The 22587-nt window shown below is 39.4% G+C and overlaps 2 protein-coding genes across 6 annotated transcripts in view; both read left to right on the top strand.

Moving 5' to 3' along the window:
• The first annotated feature begins 10046 nt into the window (after positions 1-10046).
• Clec7a (C-type lectin domain containing 7A) lies at positions 10047-21216 on the top strand. Of its 4 annotated transcripts, none has more exons than XM_087659044.1 (6): positions 10047-10289; positions 12133-12231; positions 13237-13371; positions 14586-14737; positions 16565-16683; positions 18942-19121. In XM_087659044.1, the coding sequence occupies exons 1-6, from the start codon at positions 10214-10216 to the stop codon at positions 18955-18957; spliced, it is 597 nt and encodes a 198-aa protein (XP_087515170.1). In that variant the 5' UTR covers positions 10047-10213; the 3' UTR covers positions 18958-19121. The 4 variants fall into 4 exon arrangements, with proteins under 4 accessions (XP_087515170.1, XP_087515171.1, NP_001166857.1 ...); NM_001173386.2 differs by lacking the exon at positions 18942-19121 and adding an exon at positions 19439-21216 and having other exon boundaries at positions 10086-10289; XM_087659045.1 differs by lacking the exon at positions 13237-13371.
• Clec1a (C-type lectin domain family 1, member A) overlaps positions 19439-22587 on the top strand; it is a 32546-nt gene continuing 29397 nt past the window's right edge. For both annotated transcript variants that reach the window (XM_087658929.1, XM_087658931.1), the window contains exon 1: positions 19439-22517. The gene's annotated coding sequence lies outside the window, so the exon portion shown is untranslated. The remainder of the gene's footprint in view (positions 22518-22587) is intronic.

The following is a 22587-nucleotide window of genomic DNA, read 5'->3' as shown; positions in this document are numbered from 1 at the left end:
TTCCAGCCTTTTACTTTGAGGTAATATCTGTCTTTGTCATTGTGATATGTTTCCTGTGTGCAGCAAAATTCTGTGTCTGTCGGCGCCTGCACCAACACAGTACCGAGAGTCGGGCAAAAGCCTGTGGGATGAAAGAAACACACACACACACACACACACACACACACACACACACACACACACACAGGTTATTCGAGTCAAGCCAGAAGAGGAAAGGCTCTGGTTTCTTTATTGTCCAAACTATATATCCCAAGTATACCACTTAGCAGGTATCTGCGAAGCACAGTGGGGAACCCTGGCTGAGACTTGGGTAACAAAGGACCGACTACGTGGCCTGAATAAATTAGGGAAATAACCAGGAAGGCCAGCCTTATTCTTTGACTCAGGTGAGAAGTATCCGGCCAGACTGCTCCTAGTTAGGAACAAAAGGCTTAGGCAGGGCTCAGCAGGGGTCAAACCTTGCTGGAGACCCAGAAGGATCTTGTTCAGGCTGGAAACATTCTGTGAATGCAAACTTCTTGTGCCGTAAATTCAGGGGAGAGGTTTTCATCCAACAATCTACCAGGCGACCAGGCCCAAATCCAATACAGCTCCCACATGTGTCGGTCTTGTTTTTGTATCCAGCCTGCTAGTCTATGTCCATTTTTATCTCTAGATAAACATTTTCATCATGGGGCATGTTTTCTAAAGATCTTTGTTCTTTCTTTAACGTATACTATTTATCGTGTGCATGATGGTGGTGAGTATGTGTGTGTACCACAGCATGCACAACCAGAGGAAAACTCTGGGGAGCTGCATTTTTATTCCCACTATTGAAGAGTTAAATTTCAAAAAGTTAATCATAAGCAAGGTCCGGACTACCTGAGGGAGACTATAGGGCTTGCCAGACCATTTGGAGCCACCCCCTCCCCTTCCTTCACTCCCTAGAGGTGAGTCATCTCCCTGCTGAGTGTGATGGATCATCCCACCCCACATTGCTGAGCGGCTAGGTAGCATGTACTCTTTGCTGATGTAACTCCCTGCCAAAAGTAACTGTGAGTCCTTTGAATTAGCCAATCCTGTGTAACCACGCAAAATTCCCTGGCTTTCCCTATATAAACCCCCACCTTTAGAGGCTCGTGGCTGTCAGCCCTCTATCTCCTGCGTGAGAGGAGTGGCATGTCGGCCCGAGACCTCGGTGTCGGCCCGAGATCTCGTTAATAAAGCTGTCTTTTTGTTATCACTTCATGAATGGCTTCTCGAGCTTCCTGGGGCATGCCGCCATCCCGAGACTGGAGCGAGAGTCCCAATTTGGGGTTCTTTCTTTTGTTCTTTCACTATATGCTGCCACTCATGGGGCTCAGGTCATCTAGCTTGGTGACAAGTGCCCTGATCTGTTAAGGCAGAGTCTTCCTTTTCCTCTAGTGAAAGTCCGATAGGGATGAACTATTATTGTTCCTTTCTGTTTGATACTTTTATTTCACAACCATTTGTGAAAGTCTTTTCCGTGACTATAGACGCCCGGGTGAACAACTTTGTCTTTCTGAACATTAAGTATTTTGTTCTCAATTGTTATCATTTGTATGTATCCAGGGTCGGAGGTGCTCACCCATGCAGGTGCACATGCATGGAGACCCAAAGTTGATATTGGGTATCTTCAGTTACTTTCCTACCTTATTTTGCACACAGTTTCTCCCACTGAGCCTGGAACTTCGGTTTTGGCTAGACTGCATGGTCAGGACACTCCACGAATCGTCCTGTTTCCACAGTCTTACACTGAGGTTGTATGCCTGTGATATCTGCTGGGGACCCAGACTCAGGTCCTCAGGCTTCCATAGCAGTCTACTCTCAAAGCTACCTCCCCAGCCTTCACTGCTTCAGTTTATGTGACACATAATTTACTATTCTCACCATCCCCTTGAGACTACTACTACTGGGGAGATGACAAACACACAAACAATCCCAAAATCAAAACAAACAAACAAACAAACAAACAATGAAAACAGGGTACTAGAAATGAAAACTCAGTTTGGATTCAAACTCATCCAGACCCTGGCCACAGTCCTTAGGGAGATGCCAGTGTGCATTAAGGAAGGGGAGCAGAGTAAGTTCAAGCCATGAGGAAGGGTGAGAATGTCCCTTGTGTCTCTCGGTGTTCTGTTGATAGCGATACCTCTGTTTTACAACTCATTGTGAAACTGCCAGGACAGAACCTCCCTGTTTCCTCCTCCCTTTCTCCCTTACCCTCTCCTTTCCTCCTTCCCTTTCTTTACCTTTCATTTTCCTTTCTTTCCCTACCTTGACCTTACTCTGTATTGATACCCAGTCTTTGCCTATGAACTCTTTGTCTTTCCAGATGACTCTGCTTAGGGAATTCTCCAACATCCTCTTACCTCTCCTGCCCTCTAGATGCCTTGGCCACATTCTAAACACTCTAAGCTTGGGCAAGCACAGAGCTTATTTTCTTTCCTTTCTGCCTTTTTTTTTTTTTTTTATTGTTCGTTCACAGCTTGTTTTGAAAATGATTGCTTTGTGCCTTGTGTCTACTTTTAGTTTTGGATGGAAGGCATACCCAATCCCCATTCCTCCATCCTGGCTTTAGGCAAAAGTCCAAAGGAAATTTTTTAAAGCTGGGGCTTTAGCACTGAACAAAATGTATCCAGCTGAAAAAATAATAAACTGTAAAAAAAGAAAAAAAAAATAAACTGGCGTCTAAGACTGAAGGGGGAATAGCTGTGTGGTGTAGTTGCTATTTCAAAGCTGATGATAGAGCTATCTTTTGGATCCACGCTGACGGCATATGAATTATCGCTCCTGTTCCCTGCAACCTTCAGAGAGCCTGGTGCATCATTGCCTCTGTTTGGAAGCAGATTCCCTGATCTGGGCTCTCCTGGTTGTATCTGTTGGTTCATACACGGAATACTGAATACCGATCCCAACTCTTGGCTATGTTCCTGCCCTTGGTATTATTTAAAACAGGTCTTAGCTAGATACAGCTCTTTCCTGCCACTCGTTTATGCCCTGTGTGCTGAGACAGTTCTTTTACATTTTTAAAGTGGAACTAAAAATACTTATGCAGTGAAGTGAACGTGACTTGTGAATTTTTAAACATTTATCTCAGTTTGGGGAGTGTTATTTTTGTTTTGTTTTGTTTGCTTTGGGTATTGTTGCTCGTTTATTGTTTTTTTCCCAGAGAAAGTTTGCTGATTGCGGATATTAAATTGCTGTTGTTTACATAAGCATTCCCTCAGTGTGAAATAAGCGTGCTGGTTTAATACAAAGGCTTTGCAGTCGGACTATCCGAGATCAAATTCAGCTGCTGACTCTCTGGGTTTATCAAGGGCAAGTTACTGACCACCGGTCGTGGTCCTCTCTTCTCTTCAGGTGAGACACAAACATAACGTCACTTGCTACCTCATAGCTCTCTGAGAGTCTATCCTGTTTATGGAGCATTTTCGGTGCTTAGATTTGATAGTTCGAAAAAAAAAAAAGAACTCAATTCTTTACAGTATTTATTTATTTATTTATTTATTTATTTATTTATTTATTTATTTATTTATTTATTGTCTTTTAAACGCCCTACAGAGATGTTCTTGCTTTCTTAGTAGATGTTAAAACTTTTATGCTTAGTAAATGAATAAGCTAAAGGTATCAATTGGGCTCACCTCTGAGTGTGTTATTTAGGAGTCTTCTGTTGAAATACCGTGCTCTGGAATGTACTGTCTTGCACACAGAAAGCAAGTGGCACCTCTTTTATTTTTCATCTAGAAGTTTGTGGCAGGATTTCTCAGGGCTCCACAGGACATTTGGATCAGTAGAGGAATAGACAATATACAAGTACACATATTTTTCAAAGACTGTGTTTCTTCAGAGAACTTCATCCAGTATTGCTCTGGCTGGTAACATGAGCCAAGCAGATACTTTCCTGAATCTACTGCTAATTTATTTTTATAACTTATAAAGTAAGTTGAACAAATTAAAAATAGTTCATCTTGAAGCTATACTTGAGAGTTCAAGACAGAATGATTGCTATGAGTTTCAGGATAGCCTAGGCTACCTAATGAATTCTAGGCCAACCTGGGCTACAGAGTCAGACTGTCTCAACAAACAAAGATACATGAAAATAAAGTATCTAATATTTATACCTTAATGTCAAAACTGCTGTAAATTATTTTGAATTTACATTTATTTATTTTGTGTGACACACATAGTGTGGGCACATGTACTGTGACACACATAGTGATCTGAGGACAACTTATGAGAATTAGACCTCTTCTTCCACCCTGGGATCAAACTCGGGTCATGAGACTAGGCAGCTGAGTCATGTCACCACTCCTCAAAGGCACTATCTTTGTACCTGGAACTACTTTGTAAATCCCCCTGAAGCCTACCCCTCTGCATTAGCTTCCTCCATGACGGGCAAGGCATTAATCTGTAGATGATATCTTCAACCAGAAACTGACAGAGCCCCAGTTTCCTGCGGGAAGATAGGAAAAAATGGGAGAGGAATAAGGATTTGACTTGAAAGGAATGATGTGGTTGCGTTATCAATTGAGCTGTGTGTGGACTTGGAGCAATCTGGGCTTTTACGGTTATTAAACTGGCCTTCAGTTACAACATATTGAAACTTAATGGTCTGTGTTATGGTTCAGCCAACAGCCACATGCCTCCGCTCTTCCTCAGTTGCCTAACTTCATTCCAAGCACACCCGGCAGTTCATTTATAATTTAACTTTTACAGAATAAGCAAATCAATTACACCATGAATAATTTAAGCCCAATAAAACATCTCATAGCACTGGCAGCAAAAATCCAGCTCAGTATATTCATAAATGTCAAATCATCTGTTTTTGCTAAGCTGTTCGTAAAAGCTAAGATTGCTTGTAAAGCACTATGTCACTTGGTATCGATATCAAAGTTAAGTAATTCTCCTATGAGTATATGCCCACCTAATAAATAATATTTTAGAAATGATAACAGAATGCCTAATTTGTAATTTAAAAACCCATGTAGAGCAGAATACAGCAGGACATACCTGCAATGACTAAATTTAGGAGGATGAAGTACCAGAATGTTGTGTGTTCAAGGTCAACCTGGACTATGTTTTTAGGCCAGTCTGAGTGTTCTGCTAGCTTTAACTGTCAACTTGATAGAACCTAAAACTATTTGGGAAGAAAATCTTTCCTGAGGAATTGCTAGCTCAGATTGCCTTGATAGAGGGTCTTGGTAATTGATGTAGGAGGTCCCAGTCCACAATGGGCAGTACCAACCCTAGGCAGGTTCCTGACTGCATAAAAAAGTTTGTAAGTAAGCAAGCCAGTCACAAGATGCATTTGTTTCTCTCTGCCTTTGACTATGGTTATGGTGTGACTAGCTATCCAAGTTCCTACCTTAGCTCCCAGTCAATGATGACTAGCTGCACGAAAATGTAATCTAATAGACCCAAGCCTTTCCTCCCCAAGTCACCCTAACAGCAACAAAATAAAACTAGAATATTGGACTACATGTTAAGACCCCGCCTCAACCACAACGATAGAAATAGCATTTGGGATGCAGAGGCAAGTGGAAATCTATGAGTTTTCGTCTGTCCTTGTCGACATGGTGACTTCTAGGCCAGCCAAGGCAACATAGTGAAAAGATGGCTGCAAAAAAAAAAAAAAAAAACACAAACAAAAACCAGAACAAACCAACAAACAAAAGTACTGACAACATACTTCACTAACTTAGATAACGAAGTAATTGTATCAAGCATTTTCACTCTTCCATTATTTTAATAAGCCTTGACAAAGAGATGTGGATTATAGTTCTTTCATTTCTTTAGTTTATTTATGCATCCATTCACTCGGTGATTGTTTAACGAGAATTAATTCTAAAGAGAATTTTTCTGTAGTAGAAACAATATGAACAGCAAAGAGATACACAGACCATTCCCCTGATGCTGAGTCTGTGTTTAGAAAGAGAAAGGATTTAAAGCAAGCACATGTATAATTGTATTAATTTAACACGGGGAAGTCATTGCTTCAGATACTTGGAATTGATAATAAACAAGACAAGTTTCTGTCGATGGGGAAAGTTGTACATTGGTAGTAGACTTTAAAAATTAGAAACAAGATGGACATGCATGACTATGGCTAAGCAACACAAGCCCAAAGGGGTTGGGGGTAAACGACTTCTAAAAACCACGGCTGTGAAACACGGAACAGCAACCATCAGCAGCATTTCCACCCTGATTCAGGTCCTGACTGCTTAAATTCTGCAGCTTGACTCCCACGCTGATAGACAGGATTTAGTCTAGTTTACCGTGAAATAGCCAAGACAAGACTGTAGATGGCGCTACCACTTTGACTATTTGCTGTGTGATTTTTTTGCTAAACATTTTGAGTTATTCCCACCAGCCTGGCCTAGATCACACGCCATAGGAGAGTTATTGTCATTCATCAGTCTTCCCGATCTTTTCGACTTACAAGGATCTCGATAGACATTTTCACATGAAGAAGCCAGCCCAGAAATCGAAACACGTTTAAAGTCACTCAGTCGCTCTGCAGCAGGCACAGGAGAAAGGACACCGCCACCTGCTGTGTCTCTGGATCCTGCATTTAGAAGCTGCACTGGTGATTTATTTACACTGTGATCCGATGCCTGCTCCTCTCTGTAAGAACACCAGGCGAATCGCTGCCAGTGTGTTAAGCTCAGTTACTTTGTTCTAAATAAAACCGTGTGTAACATCCCTCCACACACAACAAAAGTTACTGGAAGTGTTGTTGTTGGCAACTAGGGCAGTCTTGAGACCTTTCTCAGGGATATCCACACTACATTCCTTTTTACATTCTTCCTGTTAAGTATGATTCTGACCAAGAGCAGAAGAAGTAAAAGTCAATACATCTGACAGGTCAGCCATGGCTAGAAATGTATTAAAAGTGAATGAAACGGAAAAAGGAAGAACCAGCATGAGAAGAATGAAGGACAAAACATAGGTCACTCAAGGCACACAGATAAATACCCAAGAAAAGCACAGTCCACACAGATACCCAAACATCTCATCATACTTGATAAATGTATGACTTTCAATTAAATGAAAGACAAAAAAATTTAGATTAAATAAATTACATATATATTCCCACTTTTAAAATAAAACAACAAAACAAAATGATGAATAAAATACTTCCTCCTTGAATATAGCATTCAGCATTCTTTCTTCGATTCCTTTTATCTTCCCAGGGCAATTAAGAGGTAATCCTATCGTCATATGGGTTTAGAAGCTGGACATGCTGATAGTTCAACGTGATGACTTCCACGAGGAGCGTGGTTGTCTCCCTGTCGGGCTCCAGGCACTGTGCTGGAGTATCTGGAAAGAGAATGTTCTTTCTCTTCAGGGTCATAGACTGAAGCATCACACGATGGCTTTAACTGTTGCATAGAAGACTATCTAAGATATTGCTCTTGAAGCATTATCACTTACCTTTATATCAGGCATAAATAGATGAGTTCTTTAAGACAGTGTTGCATGTAGCTCACGCTGGCCTTGAAATTGTAATCATCCTGCTTCATGGTCTCTCATGCCAAGGTTATACAACACCCAGTTCCTAACCAGAGATAAGTAGGAAGGAGAAAAAATGAGAATAAAGTATAATGACATACGTGGATAGAAATGTCACCAGAAAGCCCAGTGGTTTGTACGCTAACCTAAAAACAAGGAAAAGGAGAATTGTCAACTGAAGAATGATAATTTATTGATTTTTAAAGTATGTATATTCATTAAAAATTTATGTTGAGTAAACAGATAAATTTCTTAGGAAGTATCAATATGTTGAATCTACTTAAGATTCTTAACTCTTAGAAGCAAGTTTTCATTTTTTGTTTGTTTTTTATTGTTTTGTTGTTTGACACCATTATATATTTATGTGATGAAACTTAAGTATTTTCATGCCCCATACTCCTTTGTCGCCCACTACCATCCCCAACAGGAGGTTATGGTGTCAACAACCCCCTCAGACTTTCATTTCTCCGTTTCATGAGTGACCCACAGAGTTTAATTAATTAGTGAGGACTGAGGGGAACTTGGCAAGGACTATTGGCTTGCATTCACTTGTCTGTGTCTTCTTATGAAATACGCAAGTTCTTTTCCTCTAGACACTGAAAGAGGATCTCTTCCCTCCTCCCTCTCATGTGAAGATCTTATGGCCTGTGCCAGGATCATCTTCCTTTTTGTGTCGTTTTTCTCGGATGTCAGCATGCTTTGTTTGGTGGTAGAATTCCTACCTCTCACCACGCTGCTTTGCAGACATTGCAGTATTGAATTGAATGGCTAATGGATATTGAGAATAGATGGGCGCAACCCCTCTATGACATGTCCAGGAGTAGTCTGTAAGACTCGTGTGTCAGACTATGGAAGAAGAAGACTCTCACATGCTGCTGAGTTCTCTATCATCTCTCTCCACATTAGACTTTGAGAAGTGGATGCTCATTTTCAGATAACAACCCCTCCCACCTTCACCAGAATACCTGGCAGGCCCATCATGGCTTCCAAGTTACTGAGGACTTTGTTCCTAAGAAGTGATGGTCCAAAAGCCTGAGGTAGCTACACAAGTACACTGGTAGTGCTACCTGCTTCTTAAGTCAGAGCTGAGTTTGTTATCTCATGATCAGGAAGAATGTTGCATTTTTGAGATCCTGTCTCAAAAAGAAAAAAAGCACACCAAAACAAAAAACCATCTTTCTTGGCAGCAGGTGGTAGGTTAATCCACACTTACAGCAGATATGTTTGGGATTTGCAATGTAGTATATTTCCTCTGTCCTTGGCATGGGAAGTCCACTACCCTGAACAGTCTTCTCAAGGGCAAACTTTTGAGGGTGGTCATCCTTGCTCGTCATCCCAGTGTCTGGGAGTTGGAGGTGAGTACATTGCTCCAAGGTGTACCACTGACTCAAGTCCTAAAGATGAGGAGGAGTTTCTTAGTTTAGCAAGTGCCAATTGACAAGTCCTGGTGAAGCCTCACTCTGGATGTCCCTTTACCACCACAGCTTCTTTTCATTAGCACACTCCGGCCTTGAAAAAGTCTCCAAATTTTGTTTTGTGGACTCTGACTTCAGCTCGAACTTTCTTCTTCAATGCAACGGTATCCTTAAACTAAGTCTGTCCTCATTTCTTTGATATCCTCCTTGTTGACCTATAGCAGTAATCAAATGATAGTTGTTTCCCAACTTGACTGATTTGATCACATTTTATTAATGTGTGAACTGCAAGAGAGGAGAGAGAGAGAGAGAGAGAGAGAGAGAGAGAGAGAGAGAGAGAGAGAGAGAGAGAGAGAGAGATGGAGAATTTAGCCTTATGTTTCAGTCAATTATATGCATCATAAAAAGTCCAGAAAAATGAAGCCAGTGCAACGGTAAACAATTCCAAGTCTTAAAATCTTAGGAGACTTCGTTCTAGTCCCTTGTTCTATTTTGAAATTCCTGTCTTCTGAGAATCCATGTTTTTTCTCCTTATTTGAAAATAGTAGGGCTAATATGTACTGAAGTACAAGTCTTGAGGGGGAGACAGAATGAGAAAGCATTGTGCTCTGTTGTACAGAAGACAGAGTCACTACCAATAAATGTTTACTCCTTTCTTAAGCCTCAAAGAGAATCATTCGCTTTATGTTGCCAGAGTAATGTACCTTAGGTACTCATCCATGGTTTCCTCCCTGAGGTAAGAAACTTCTTTGTAGATAACCTTCTTGCAAATGTTGCCAACTCCTGGCCATTATCGAGTATTTAATACATACATATGTAAGGTATGGGCACATGAAAGGATGTGTGCATGCCAGCAGAGTTCTAACAAACCAATGTTGAATTCAAGATACCCAAACTGCTTAACAGTTTACCTATGGCCATACCAATTGACCGTGTCAGTTTCAATGGGGAGTGTAACAGAGGTCTTTTAAGATTATAATCTACATACAGGCATGGAGGTGATCACAAAATACCACACATTTCAGTTTTCTTGAGAAATGCCAGCCCCAGAAACAGGATCTAGAGGCAAAAGGGGAAATTACTCCAACGTGCTTTTCATTTCCTGCTTTGGGCACTGGCTAGACTACGTAGGCTGAGCTCCATGAACCTCAGGGAAGGGGCTCTTTCAGGGTTTGGTTTAGAGATCCTCATCCTGGTAGTTATTTTGCTGGGAAAGAACATTCAAGTGCTCTGCCTACGTAGAGTCCTGTGAAGCAGTGGAATATCATTCTCAAATAGAGAACATGGACGAAGATGGATATACTCAATTAGACTTCGGCACTCGAAACATCCACAAAAGACCTGTAAAATCAGAGAAAGGTATCCACTTTCTTTCTGCTAATAGTACCTTCATTCTTATTTAGTGAAATAACAGAAGTAGAGACCTGGAGAGACTCTTGATTTGTAGGACTTCCTACAAAAATATATTTTCATATATATATATATATGTATATATATCATATATGGTATATATATGGTATATATTTGGTATATGTATAGTATTTATTTGATATATATTTGATATATAGTATATATTTGATATATATTTGGGATATCAAGAGATAGATAGATAGATAGATAGATAGATAGATAGATAGATAGATAGATAGATAGATTTGCATATAGTGCAGTGACTTCCACAAACTGCTTTTAGTTTGTGGCAGAAAACAGGACTAGTCCACTCTGCGGTCATAGTTACTTCTTCGGTGGGAAGTGACACTTGTAACATGAGTAAAGGAGAAAAATGAAAGAATTTTAATAGAGTTGCTTTTTGTTTGCCTTTTAGTAACTCGTGAGGGGGCCAGGAAACAGATAAACAAACAAACTGTACAATCGTACAACATTCGATGCTAAAGTGGTAGGGGATAAAACCATGGAGGAATATGTGGCAAATAAAAATGAATGCATTCAAGAGAAGCTAGGAGTCAAAGGATTTTAAATCCCGAATATAATATACTTTTTTGTTAAGAGATTAATTTGGATTTTATAAAATGGGAAGTTAGTCAGTAATGAAAAAGACATGCTACATCAAAATGTCTCATTATCAGGAGATATATATTAAAACAGAAACAAGACAAGAATAGAGGATATTAAAGCATCTCCTCATAAAGTGAGTGTTTTAGTCTCTTTCCGGGTCACCTCTTGGGCAGCTCTATGACTTGGTTTCCTGCTGGTGGTGTCATAAGCGTAAAACAAAGTCAGCTAGAGCTCCCAAGGACTAAGCCACCAACCAAAGAGTACACATGGGGGAACCTTTAGATCCAGTTACAGATATGGCAGAGAATGGCATTGTCTGCCATCAATAGGAAGAGAAGCCCTTGGTCCTGTGAAGACTCTTTTCTCTGGTGCAGGGGAATGCCAGGGTGTTGGGGTGGGAGTGGGTGGGAGGGAGGGGGAGCATCCTCATAGAAGCAGGGGGAGGAGGGGTGGAAGAGGGGAATAACATCTGGAATGTAAATATATGAACTATCCAATAAGAAATAAAAAATAAAAACAAAGTCAGTTCACTGTTAAAGGAAGAGTTGACTCACAGGTTCTAACATCAGTTGGCTTTCTTCTGCTTTTTGGTGTTCACATTATGCAATTATTTTCCTCTTATAACCACATACACAATTCCTTTCTTGTGAAATTTGCTTGGAAAATAGTACAGAAGTTAATTGACGGAAGGGGCAAGGCTTATATGCTTATGCTGTGAAAATTAAAGTGCTCACTATCAACAACGGTATTCGAAGGTGCTATTGATCCAATTTCAAACCTGGAAGATAAAAACAAAAATTTAAAAAGGACATAGAGAAAATAAGTTGCTTAAATCATGCATCATATAAATGAGAAGAAAAAGCTGTCCTTAGCAGTTGGTGCTGCTTCTTCTACAGAAAGCTGTTTGATTTATAACCAAGTAGGACTTCAGGGAATGAATAATGCCCAGGCCTATAGAATAGCCTGTGAGCCTACTATGACCATGATACCATAGCAGAAGGAAGAGAGGAAGAAGCAACCTGAATCTGGAGGACAATGGAGACTCACACTGCAATTCTAGAGTCTCAAGTTGGTAGAGCCTAGTGGCTGCTGATCCTTTTAGAACCATCCCCATTTCAGTGAGCTGAGCTGTTGAAGAGTTCCACAGTCTTCCCTCATTTTCTTTCTCATCTCATTGACTTTCCAGGAAGCCCAGCTCCATCTTCTCGTTGGCGGTCCATTGCGGTAGCTTTAGGAATCCTGTGCTTGCTCACAGTAGTGGTCGCAGCAGTGCTGGGTGCCCTAGGTGAGTATGGGTGAGGGAGGTTGATAAAGGCACGGACAGTGATTATGAAATTAATTTATGCCAGGCACTCTCTCAAGGGGTTGGCGTGTATAACTTCATTTAATCCTTACATTAACCCCATTGGGTTTGTGCTATTAATTTGTCTCAGTTATAGGAGAATTTAGAAATTGGAAGATTAACTCTTCCATAGTTATAAGCTAGTCAGTGGTGGAATTATAAGAAATGTAGAAAATCTGCTTCATAAAACACATACTTTTCAGTATATTGCTCTACTGTTCTACATAGATAGGTGACTTTTTTTAAAGTGGAATTTAAAGTATAAGTTAGTGGAGGGAAACTTGCAGAGCCAAAAGAAACACAATCTTCCTTAGAAGACAGCTATATTAAGTTAAAATGAGTTGTGTGTAATTTTTTTGAAAGCCTCATGATACATGGGAATTATCTTACACATGATCTTTAATAAAGAATATCTTAACTTTACCAAGTATTGCCTGAGGCACTGAAAAATTACTAAGCAGATGCTTTGTGAAGACTTAATAGATCTCTTTAGGTTTCTATATTTCGTGAATCCTATGCCGATAAAGTTATATGATACCTTCAAAGAACCTTCGTCACTTATTAGTCAAATGCTTGCTGAGAACAGAGACATTCTATGTATTCCATGTTTGGTAACTCTCAGATTGCTAGCTAGCATTTTGAAGTAATTGAAGAAAGCAAAAGGTATTACTTTGTTAAATTATTATTTAAAATTGTTTACAATTCACAGTTAGATCTATGTCATTTTCTTTTTGCTACCTTCCTCACTGGCCTTTCTGTGTATTTCATATATTATCTATGCGTGAACCATTTGACTCTGTCCTTTTGTCAGTGATGTACCATTTATTTCTCATTAAGTATAGGTGTCCCCTATGTGCTTCCATAAAATATGGGTGCTGTCATTTCAGTTTTCAAGCAGAGCACAATGACTTTCTTTTCTGTCACTCTTGCTGTTCGTGACATATGAAGCATTTCGGAGATTCAATTCAGGGAGATATCCAGAGGAGAAAGACAACTTCCCATCAAGAAATAAGGAGAACCACAAACCCACAGAACCATCTTTAGATGAGAAGGTGGCTCCCTCCAAGGCATCCCAAACTACAGGCAAGGGCAGAACTAAAGGAGCAATGGGATCCTGGATTCCAGAGGTTCATTTCCTGGTACTGAGGCTTGGGGTGGGGAATGTATTTACATCTAATAACAATGCATTCAAGGGAAGCAGGTCTAACAATTTCTGTAGCATAACATACCCTGCCAGAGAGCTGGTAAAGTGGCATCACAAATCCACAGCTCTTTAACTTACTAAAAGGAGCAGTAGCTGCTTTTGTCTGGCTGTGTGCCAAAACCTACCAGATATAATGTAATTTGATGCAAAGAAAGGAGCAGTGCAGTGTTCAGTGCCTTTACGGAACTGGTATTGTTTTTACAGTGATGTTGTTAGAATAAGAAAGAGATGTAAGGGAAAGGGGATGAAGGGCGGGAAGTGTATAAGAGACACTGTAGATTGTAAATGCTACTAAGAATATACAGAAGGGACAGACCTTCACATCAGTAAAAATTCCCATTTGAGCACATTCAATCGGCATTTGTTTGATTTCATAACAATTGTTTTCTATATCCTGTGTTTCTGATTGCCTCATAATGGACTCAATGCCTTCCCTTCAGCATTCCATCTCTGAACTTACCTCCCCACTGCCTTCAACTAACAAAATACAAAAGAGCCTTTGAAATATAAACAATTACATTTATGCGTCTTCATAAGATAAATTAAGTCAAGGAGAGCCCCTGTTTGTAGCCATTGCTTTTGCTTGTATCTGTTTTACACAGAATCAATACAGAAAGGGAATCTAGGCCTAAATCTGAAATGATGGAAAAGATAAGTCTAGTCATCTATTTAAAACATTATAATTACTCAACTGATTTTAAATTTTAAATGTTTATATGTTTTGCTTGCATGTACGTCTGTGTGCCACTTGCATGCCTGGTACCCTCAGAGGCCAGAAAGGTTATCAGTCCCCTGATACTGAAGTTATAAATGTGTATGAATTTTCATATGGGTGCTGGGAATCAAACCTACATTCTCTGGAGTAGTGATCAGTGCTCTCGAATACTGAATTCACCTCTTTAGTCTCTAATTTTTTTTTAAACGAGCAAAGATACTTTAATATGTTCTGTAAAATTATCATCTAATTTGTGTCAAAAATAAAGATGTGATAAAGAAATATGTTAATGAAAATTTATTATTAGGTATTCATGAAAGTGCACTAAGAGAATTATTGTTATACTGTGAATTTGATGATATTAATTTTTCCTTCCAGGCGTCTTTTCTGGACCTTGCCTTCCCAATTGGATCATGCATGCCAAGAGCTGTTATCTATTTAGCTTCTCAGAAAATTCCTGGTATGGAAGTAGGAGACACTGTTCCCAGCTAGGAGCTCATCTATTGAAGATAGACAATGCAAAAGAATTTGTAAGCACACATTTCTGTAATTACCTGTGGTCTATATTCTTCAGAGCAAGAGGGATTCCTGCACTAACAATGTTAATATCATCATTTTATGTGGCTGCAAAATTAGGCTGTAGGCCTGCCGAGTACATAATGCATGGTTTTATTTTTAATTAATTAATTTGAAAGGAATCAGATTTCAGAGCTTGCAAAGTATCACTTGGCACCAAGCTTGACCTGAATTTGGTTCCTAGAACCCAGATAGTAGAAGGGGAAAAAAAGACTCGATAAATGTCCTCTGACCTCCACATGAGCACTGTGGCATGCCACCCAACACACATGCACAAAACAAATGAAAATGTTAAATCAAGTACTTTAAGACACACTTTATGATTGTTCGAATATTGTGGTAAGGGTTCTTAGCATTTGTATATTTGTACTTCAGTTTTCAAAGTTGAAGTGTAGGAGAGAAACTGTCCACTTGTTACTTTAATATCAAGAAAATATCAGCAATGACAATATATTTATCAATTGTTTGGTTTCTGTAAAATATTGAGGATGGCAAAGAGGTGGGCTTTTTTTGTTTTGTTTTAGTTTTTTTTCTTTTAATTTTGATACATAGTTTCCATCTTAACCCACACATATCTGGAGCAGAAATATCTTCTAAGTGGCAAAGAGGATTAAAAAGTAACCCTTCTATATACAGTTTAAAAGAGAAGCAACAGTTGCTAAAAGTCTAACATCAAATACCAATAACAAATAAGATGAAATTTTAGAAGCACCTGTATTAACAAGAAATTCTGTAGAATCAGGAGGACTTACAATACATGTTGAAGGAAGGGTGGGTGAGAATGCCAGAAAGCATCCCATAATACAATTCTAATCTGCACATCTTCACTACTCTGTTTTTATCCATCTGTAACTCCATACTCAAGAGTTGCATTTCTTGTGAAAGTTGATGAAAGTAAGAACACAGACAAGGAAGAGGATCATATTAGACATTCACATGGCCTTTGCTATCAACCTGGAATTGGCAAATAATCATCCCATTTTTTTGTGACCAATTTTCAAGAGTCTTCATTGAAACCTTGATTATTTTAATTGTAAAGCATGCAGTACAGACCAGGGGACATAGATCTGTGAAAGAGTGCTTATTTGACACCTGTTAGGCTCTGGATCTCATCCACAGCATTGTGTCCCTTGGTAAAGCTATTATGACTTTGCATTTGCTACTTGTGCAAAAACTGATGGCCCATTTCCCATGAAGAGGCTTGGGAACTGGACACTGCTGGATTTTGTGTAGTTTCTTGAATGAGGCAGAATATTGATACTATATGTTTTCCCTTTAACTTGTGTGAGTGCTTCTATGTATGTATGTATGTATGTATGTATGTATGTATGTATGTATGTATGCATGCATGCATGCCTGTGTATGTGTGTGCACTGAACCTTGAGAGCTAGGATTACAACTACCCAACCCCAGGACTCTCCTGTCTTCAACCCCTACCAAACAGGAGTTAAAAGCATGCATGGATGCATATTGGATGGATATTGGGAATTCAAATTCAGGTCCTCGTTTGTTTGCAGCAAGCATTCTTACCCACTGAGCCATCTCCCTAGCTCACATCTTTTATTAACATTATGAATCTGTTCTTAATGGGAAAATTGAAAATGACTCTAAAGTACTTCTCTAGACATTCAACAAGATTCAATGATTGACAGTCCTCTCTAGATTGTCATCTTACATGAACATCCTTCTGTAAAAGGATTCATTCGGCTCTGAATGCCTGTAGCACTGTTTCAGGCTCCCCTTGATGTGCTTTTTTTTCTTGTATTTTTGTTTTACTACAGGAGTTCATTGAAAGCCAAACATCTTCTCACCGTGTTAACTCATTCTGGATAGGTCTATCTCGCAATCAGAGTGAAGGGCCGTGGTTCTGGGAGGATGGATCAGCATTTACCCCCAACTCGTAAGTTCCTGTAGAGACATGGAGAGGTCGAATTCTTCCATACAGTAAAAAAAAAAAACAAAAAACAAAAAACAAAAAACAAAAAACAAAACAAAAAAAAAACAAACAAAAAAATCCCTTGCTTTTCTGGTCACATAGGAGAAAAAGGAGTCATGGTGGTGGAGGAAGAGGGAGAAAGGGACATAGGGATGAAGAGAAAAGCTCTGAGGGAGACTGTAGAGGATGCTCACCTGGTGCTGACTAAGGGATTCCCATGGCATCTGGTCCATCTGATCCAGTGAGGAGAGGTGTTGCTGTCCACTGCAGCCTTGGACTTCCAGGCCATAAGTCAGTCTGAGGTAAAGATTAACCTACTCAATGGACATGAGACACTAGACAAAATGTCTTTTAGAGCCACACTCTGTATCCAAAACAGAGAATAGAAAGAGTGGTTATCCATTAGAATGGTAAAATAAAGGACATGAAGGTAAAGTCATTAACATAATGTTTTTCACAGAGCCAATGAAAAATGACATCCGATGTCATTATTTCAACTGTTTCTTAACATTTGTGAGGTTACAATTTCTTCCTCATTGTGTACTAAAGTCTTTGAAACTTCTATTCATCTGTTCATTAATATTTGTAAATATGACTTTTATTTCCCTTTCAATGTATATTGATGCATGCAAGTGTGTATCTTTTCTCACGTTAATCTTAATATATATAATATAATCTTAATATATAATATTAAATTTTACCGTTTTAAATTTTACTAATGTTTCTTTTTCTCTTCTATCACTTCTTTGGCTAATGTTGATTATCTTCCATCTAATTTCTCTGTGTCAAATTGAATTCCCTTTTTAAATTCTTATGTTGGATGCTTAACTCATCATCTCCGGTCTTTCTTTTGCTTTGAGGTCATTCGGTTCACATGCTTTCTGATTTCCACAGTGAGTTAGTTGTTCTTTGATCCATGACTTAGAAAGAAATTTCTCAATTTTCACACATACCTATGCTTCCCACATTCCTATTTATCCTTTAGATTTCAGGCTTAGTTCCTCTGTGATCAGTAATGTACTGCTTGTGGTGGCAATTCCCACTTCCAGCTCTGAGATTTGCATTGAAAACATCTACATGAGTGCTCCTATATTTCTAGATATGTTAAAGCCATACTAAAAGGCCTACGTAGATTTAGAATTGTTGCATCTTCCTATTTGATGTCATTTCCCTTTCTTCCTTCCTTCTTTTTTTTATACTGGATATTGTTTTATTTGCATTTCAAATGTTATCCCCTTTCCCAGTTTCCTGTCCATAAACCCCCTATCCCATCCTCCCCTTCTTCTATGAGGGTGTTTCCCCCACCCATCCACCTACCCCTTCCCACTTTCCCACCCTGACATTCCCCTACACTGGCGTCCAGCCTTGGCAGGACCAAGGGCTTCTCCTCCCATTCGTGCCCAACAAGGCCATCCTCTGTTACATATGCAGCTGAAGCCATGGGTCTGCCCAGGTGTACTCTTTGGATGGTGGTTTAGTCCCTGGGAGCTTTGGTTGGTTGGGATTGTTGTTTTTATGGGGTTGCAACCCCCTTGAGCTCCTTCAATTCTTTCCCTAACTCCTCCAGTGGGGACCATGTTCTCAGTTCAATAGTTGGCTGCGAGAGTTCGCCTCTGTATTTGTCATACTCTGGCAGAGCCTCTCAAGTCTTCCTTCCTTTGTATTTTACTGATTTTTGTTTATTTCTCATAATTCTTCCAGTTTGCCTGTTTTTTGTTTGTTTGTTTGTTGTTACTTGCAGCTCATTTTGCTTACAGTAGTCTCAATACTATCTATTCATGTCCAGAGTCCATTCGGGATAGTTTGAAAGTCTGTACCTGCTAACTCTGTATGCATTCTGGTTTTCTCCTGTGCATCCTTTGAGTTGGTTTGTTGTCTTATATATAATTGTGTCTTTGAAGGCTTCTTATCAACATTGCATCTTGAACTGTTTAGGGCTTTATGTATCAGCCTGAAGTTTGTAAAGTAGCATCTACTGGTGGCAACGAAAAGTCCACTCCCCCACCTCCACCCAGTGTTACATCAGCAGCGCTCAGCTACCTCTCCTCTACTAACTCAGTACAAATGCGTTCATTAACAATCCACAGAACATACGTCTTCCTCTTCTGCAGCATTTATTTACCTTGATTTGTTTTCCCATTGCACCCATGCAATTAGATGATTCTTTGTAAATTCACAAAATGGGCTTAACATTTTAAAATGTTACTACTCCTTTGTTGCAGGGTGGTGGTAACTTAATTTCTGTCTCCAAACCACTTGAATGTCAGGGAAAATTTTTGGAAATTACTGGTGAAAATTCTCCCTGAGGTCTGGGTCAAGGCAGTTTATCCTGCCCCTGTCATTTCAAGAGCAGATTTTCTCAATCTACCAACCACTGGGTCAAGGAGAGGCAACCATTCAAGGTAGAGTTCTGTAGGTGGTGACTTTTGCTCTATGGCCCAATGATATTCCTTGAGTGTAACTAATTGACATAGCTCTTTATTTCATGCAACTATTAATACTAGCATTTCTTGGGAGGAAAGTCATTTTCTTACCTTAATTATAAAGACAAATCTATTACCACTTGAAAATTCATAAAATCTAAATTAAAGATTTCCTTTTTAAAATAATTTAGATTCCTCAAAACTATTTTTACCAATGTTCTTAAACTTTCTAACCCCATAAAAGACCTCTCTGGCCTCTGATTGTTTTAATTGCCTCACTGTATTTCTTTTAACAGGTTTCAAGTCAGAAATACAGCTCCCCAAGAAAGCTTACCCCACAATTGTGTTTGGATCCATGGGTCAGAGGTCTACAACCAAATGTGCATTGCTTCCTCATTCACTATCTGTGAGAAGGAACTGTAAAATGTAATGTATGTGAGAGTGTAAAGGTGGAATGCATGTGTGTGTGCATGCACACACACACCCACACACATCACCACCACCATAACCACCAACACAACCAATAACAACAACAACAATAAAACAACACAACAACAACAGCAACAACAAAACAGAACAGAACAGAACAGGAAAGATGAATATTGAAAATCAGAGAAAACGCTGAAATGCTAAGAGACTTTAACCTCAGCTGAGAACTTGGATGCAGAAGCTAAGACTTCTGCACTTGCCAGCTTCATAAAGAAGGCAGCGCTATCTTCCAGTTAGTAAGCCACTAGATGTGAAATGAAGGCAGCTCAGAAATAGGGAATATGTGAACATGAGGTATCCTAACCCAAATGCCACAACCACAACAAAACCCCTACACCATCAGGAAATACTGTAGAAGGGGGCTGAAGACTCTAAGCGTCAGAGGACCAGCATGCCTACTGCTAGTGTCTTCTAGACAGGACTCACTTCCAAGAAGTGAGTACCCAGGTAATAACAATACAATTTAGCAAACAAGATGTGCATAATAACAACCTCAGTTGGTATGCCAATACAGATGTAGAAATTTCACAGGGTCCTACTCCCCACATGAAGGACTACAGGCCATTAATGATTCTCAAAGAGAGGGACAAGCCTCCTGATGGGTTACTGAACCCCGAGCAGTCAGCACTGAACACACGTACAGAACAGTATCATTGAACCAGTAAGACATATGCATATGTGTTAATCAAAAGGTATTACTGGAGCACACACTGTGTTAGCGTGATTTGCTCAGTGTCTAGCAGTACATCAGACACAGGGAGAAGGCATGATGCACTTCTAAATTGAGACGTGAAGGGATGAGGGAGGAAAATCTTCATTATAACCAGAGCTTTTATTTTCATCCACATGATCACTATTAAGATGATCATCATTCAGACGTAGTGACCCAAGCTTCTTCCCCAACTAGATAACCCAGAGAGTCTGCCTGCCTTTTCTGATAGCAAAATCTGCTACGACAAGGTGCTTCCCTCACAGGAAGCACTCTCCTTAAATGTTAGAGTTGGAAAGAGAAATGATATCGGATAGTGGATATTTAAAAGGCACCCAGTCAGGATTCGTGTTTTTGAGCACAGAATGTATTTCATCTTTTTAGGACATACTATTTTGCAGTTAACAATCAATTCTTTAGTCGTTTCCTTACAAACGTGCGACTGGAATGTGCCTCTGTTTCCTAGTGTGACCTGCCTTGCTGCCTTCTAAGATTGTCCATTAATGCCACCCATATTTCCTGTGTGAATTTCCATATTGCTGGGGATCTATTTGTAGCTTCCTCAGACTGATCAATGTGTGGGTAGAAATTGTTCTGGGTCCACTGAATTATTCACTTGAAAGTGATTGGTTTTATGTCACTTTCATCTTAACTGAAAAAAAAAACTGCTTATTAAAGGATCTTTGGCCTCTGGATAACTTGCCTATATGTAGCAATCACTAACATAATTCTTGCCTTCTCCCTAAAAAGTTGATGAATTTGATACTAGGAAATGTGTATACTAGATAGTTTTTCACTGAAGCATAAACTTGCGTTCTTAAAGATTTTATAATGTCTCCAAGAAAAAAATAAACATTTTTGTGAGGTTTGCTCTCATCTTTTAACATTCAAATTTGAATTGTCAACATCTGAAAGAACTACAGAGGAGACAGTAATCAATATGAGAGAAGTATGATTAATTAGCTCAAGCAGTTAAAGCATGGGATGGGATTTTGAATGACATGCATGTTGTGTATGTGCACGAGTGAGCTCATGTGAGTATGTGTGTACGAGTGTGCTTACTTATCTGGCCACATCTGGAGAACAGAGGTCCACTATCACTTGCCACCACCTTCTTTGTTGAACTAAATTGTACTATTTCCTTTTGCTGTCCACATTGGAATCTTATGCTTACATTTTAAAATTATAATAATTGGATGAACAACTTTTAGCTTGACACACACATGAATTCAAAATCTGTGGTTTCTGGTGGTCTTTTTACAGGCTCTGACTGCTCTAACTGTTTCTTCACTAGTTGGTATTTAGTGTGCTTGCTTTAGCCAGGCATTATCTGTGTAGAACAACTTTGGTAGAGTGATGAGCATACAATAACTTGTGTGTGTGTGTGTGTGTGTGTGTGTGTGTGTGTGTGTATATATATGTGTGTGTGTGTGTGTGTTGGCAAACTAGATATGTATACACACAGAGAGATAGATGACAAATAGCTAAGTAGATGATAGATAGATGGATGGATAGATAGGTAGATAGATAGATAGATAGATAGATAGATAGATAGATAGATAGGTGACCACACACCTTTCACTATATGATGGTATAGTATCTCCCTTAGAGGATACATCCCTCTCCTCACCAATGTTTGTCAGCACGTTGATCTTGAGTCAGAATTATGAGAAATATTTTTTCATTATGTATGAATGATCTGGTCTTAGGTATTTAGTTGTTGCAACACACACACACAAACATGACAATAGAATTATACTGTACTGGTTCAACAGTAACGCTGGATATTGACTGAGACAATTTTCTCATTTCTTATCAACTGTAGGAACAGAGGTTAGCAACAGTGCTGTAAATCAGGAATGCTACTAGAGCATGGGATTGCTCCTGATCACAATGTGCTTGGTGTATTATAAAATGTTAAACCAAGTCCGGATACTGTGAGAAGAAAGGATATGAAGTTGACAACAGGGGTGGACTCTCAGAGTTAATCGAACCCCAGCCAGCTATGTGACTGCTAAAGAAATCACTTCACTTAGATAGCTTTCACTTTCTTTTTGAGTTAAATCAAAGAATCAAATTGATTGTCTGCTCTCAGGGGGTCTCCCGCCAAGTGAATGATGCTTTCCACTCTGCCTTTGGAGACAGGAAGAGTCTCCCCTCCTTCCCCAAAGGTACAGGTGAGTGATCAGATTGTGATGCATACTGGGTAAAAAAAAACACACACACACACACACATACACACACAAA

Source organism: Rattus norvegicus, chromosome 4 (assembly GCF_021556685.1).
Source record: "Rattus norvegicus strain SHRSP/BbbUtx chromosome 4, alternate assembly SHRSP_T2T, whole genome shotgun sequence".
NCBI classification, from domain to species: Eukaryota; Metazoa; Chordata; class Mammalia; order Rodentia; family Muridae; genus Rattus; species Rattus norvegicus.
The sequence above is the reverse complement of the archived record's forward strand: the minus strand, read 5'-3'. Positions and strand labels throughout refer to the sequence as shown.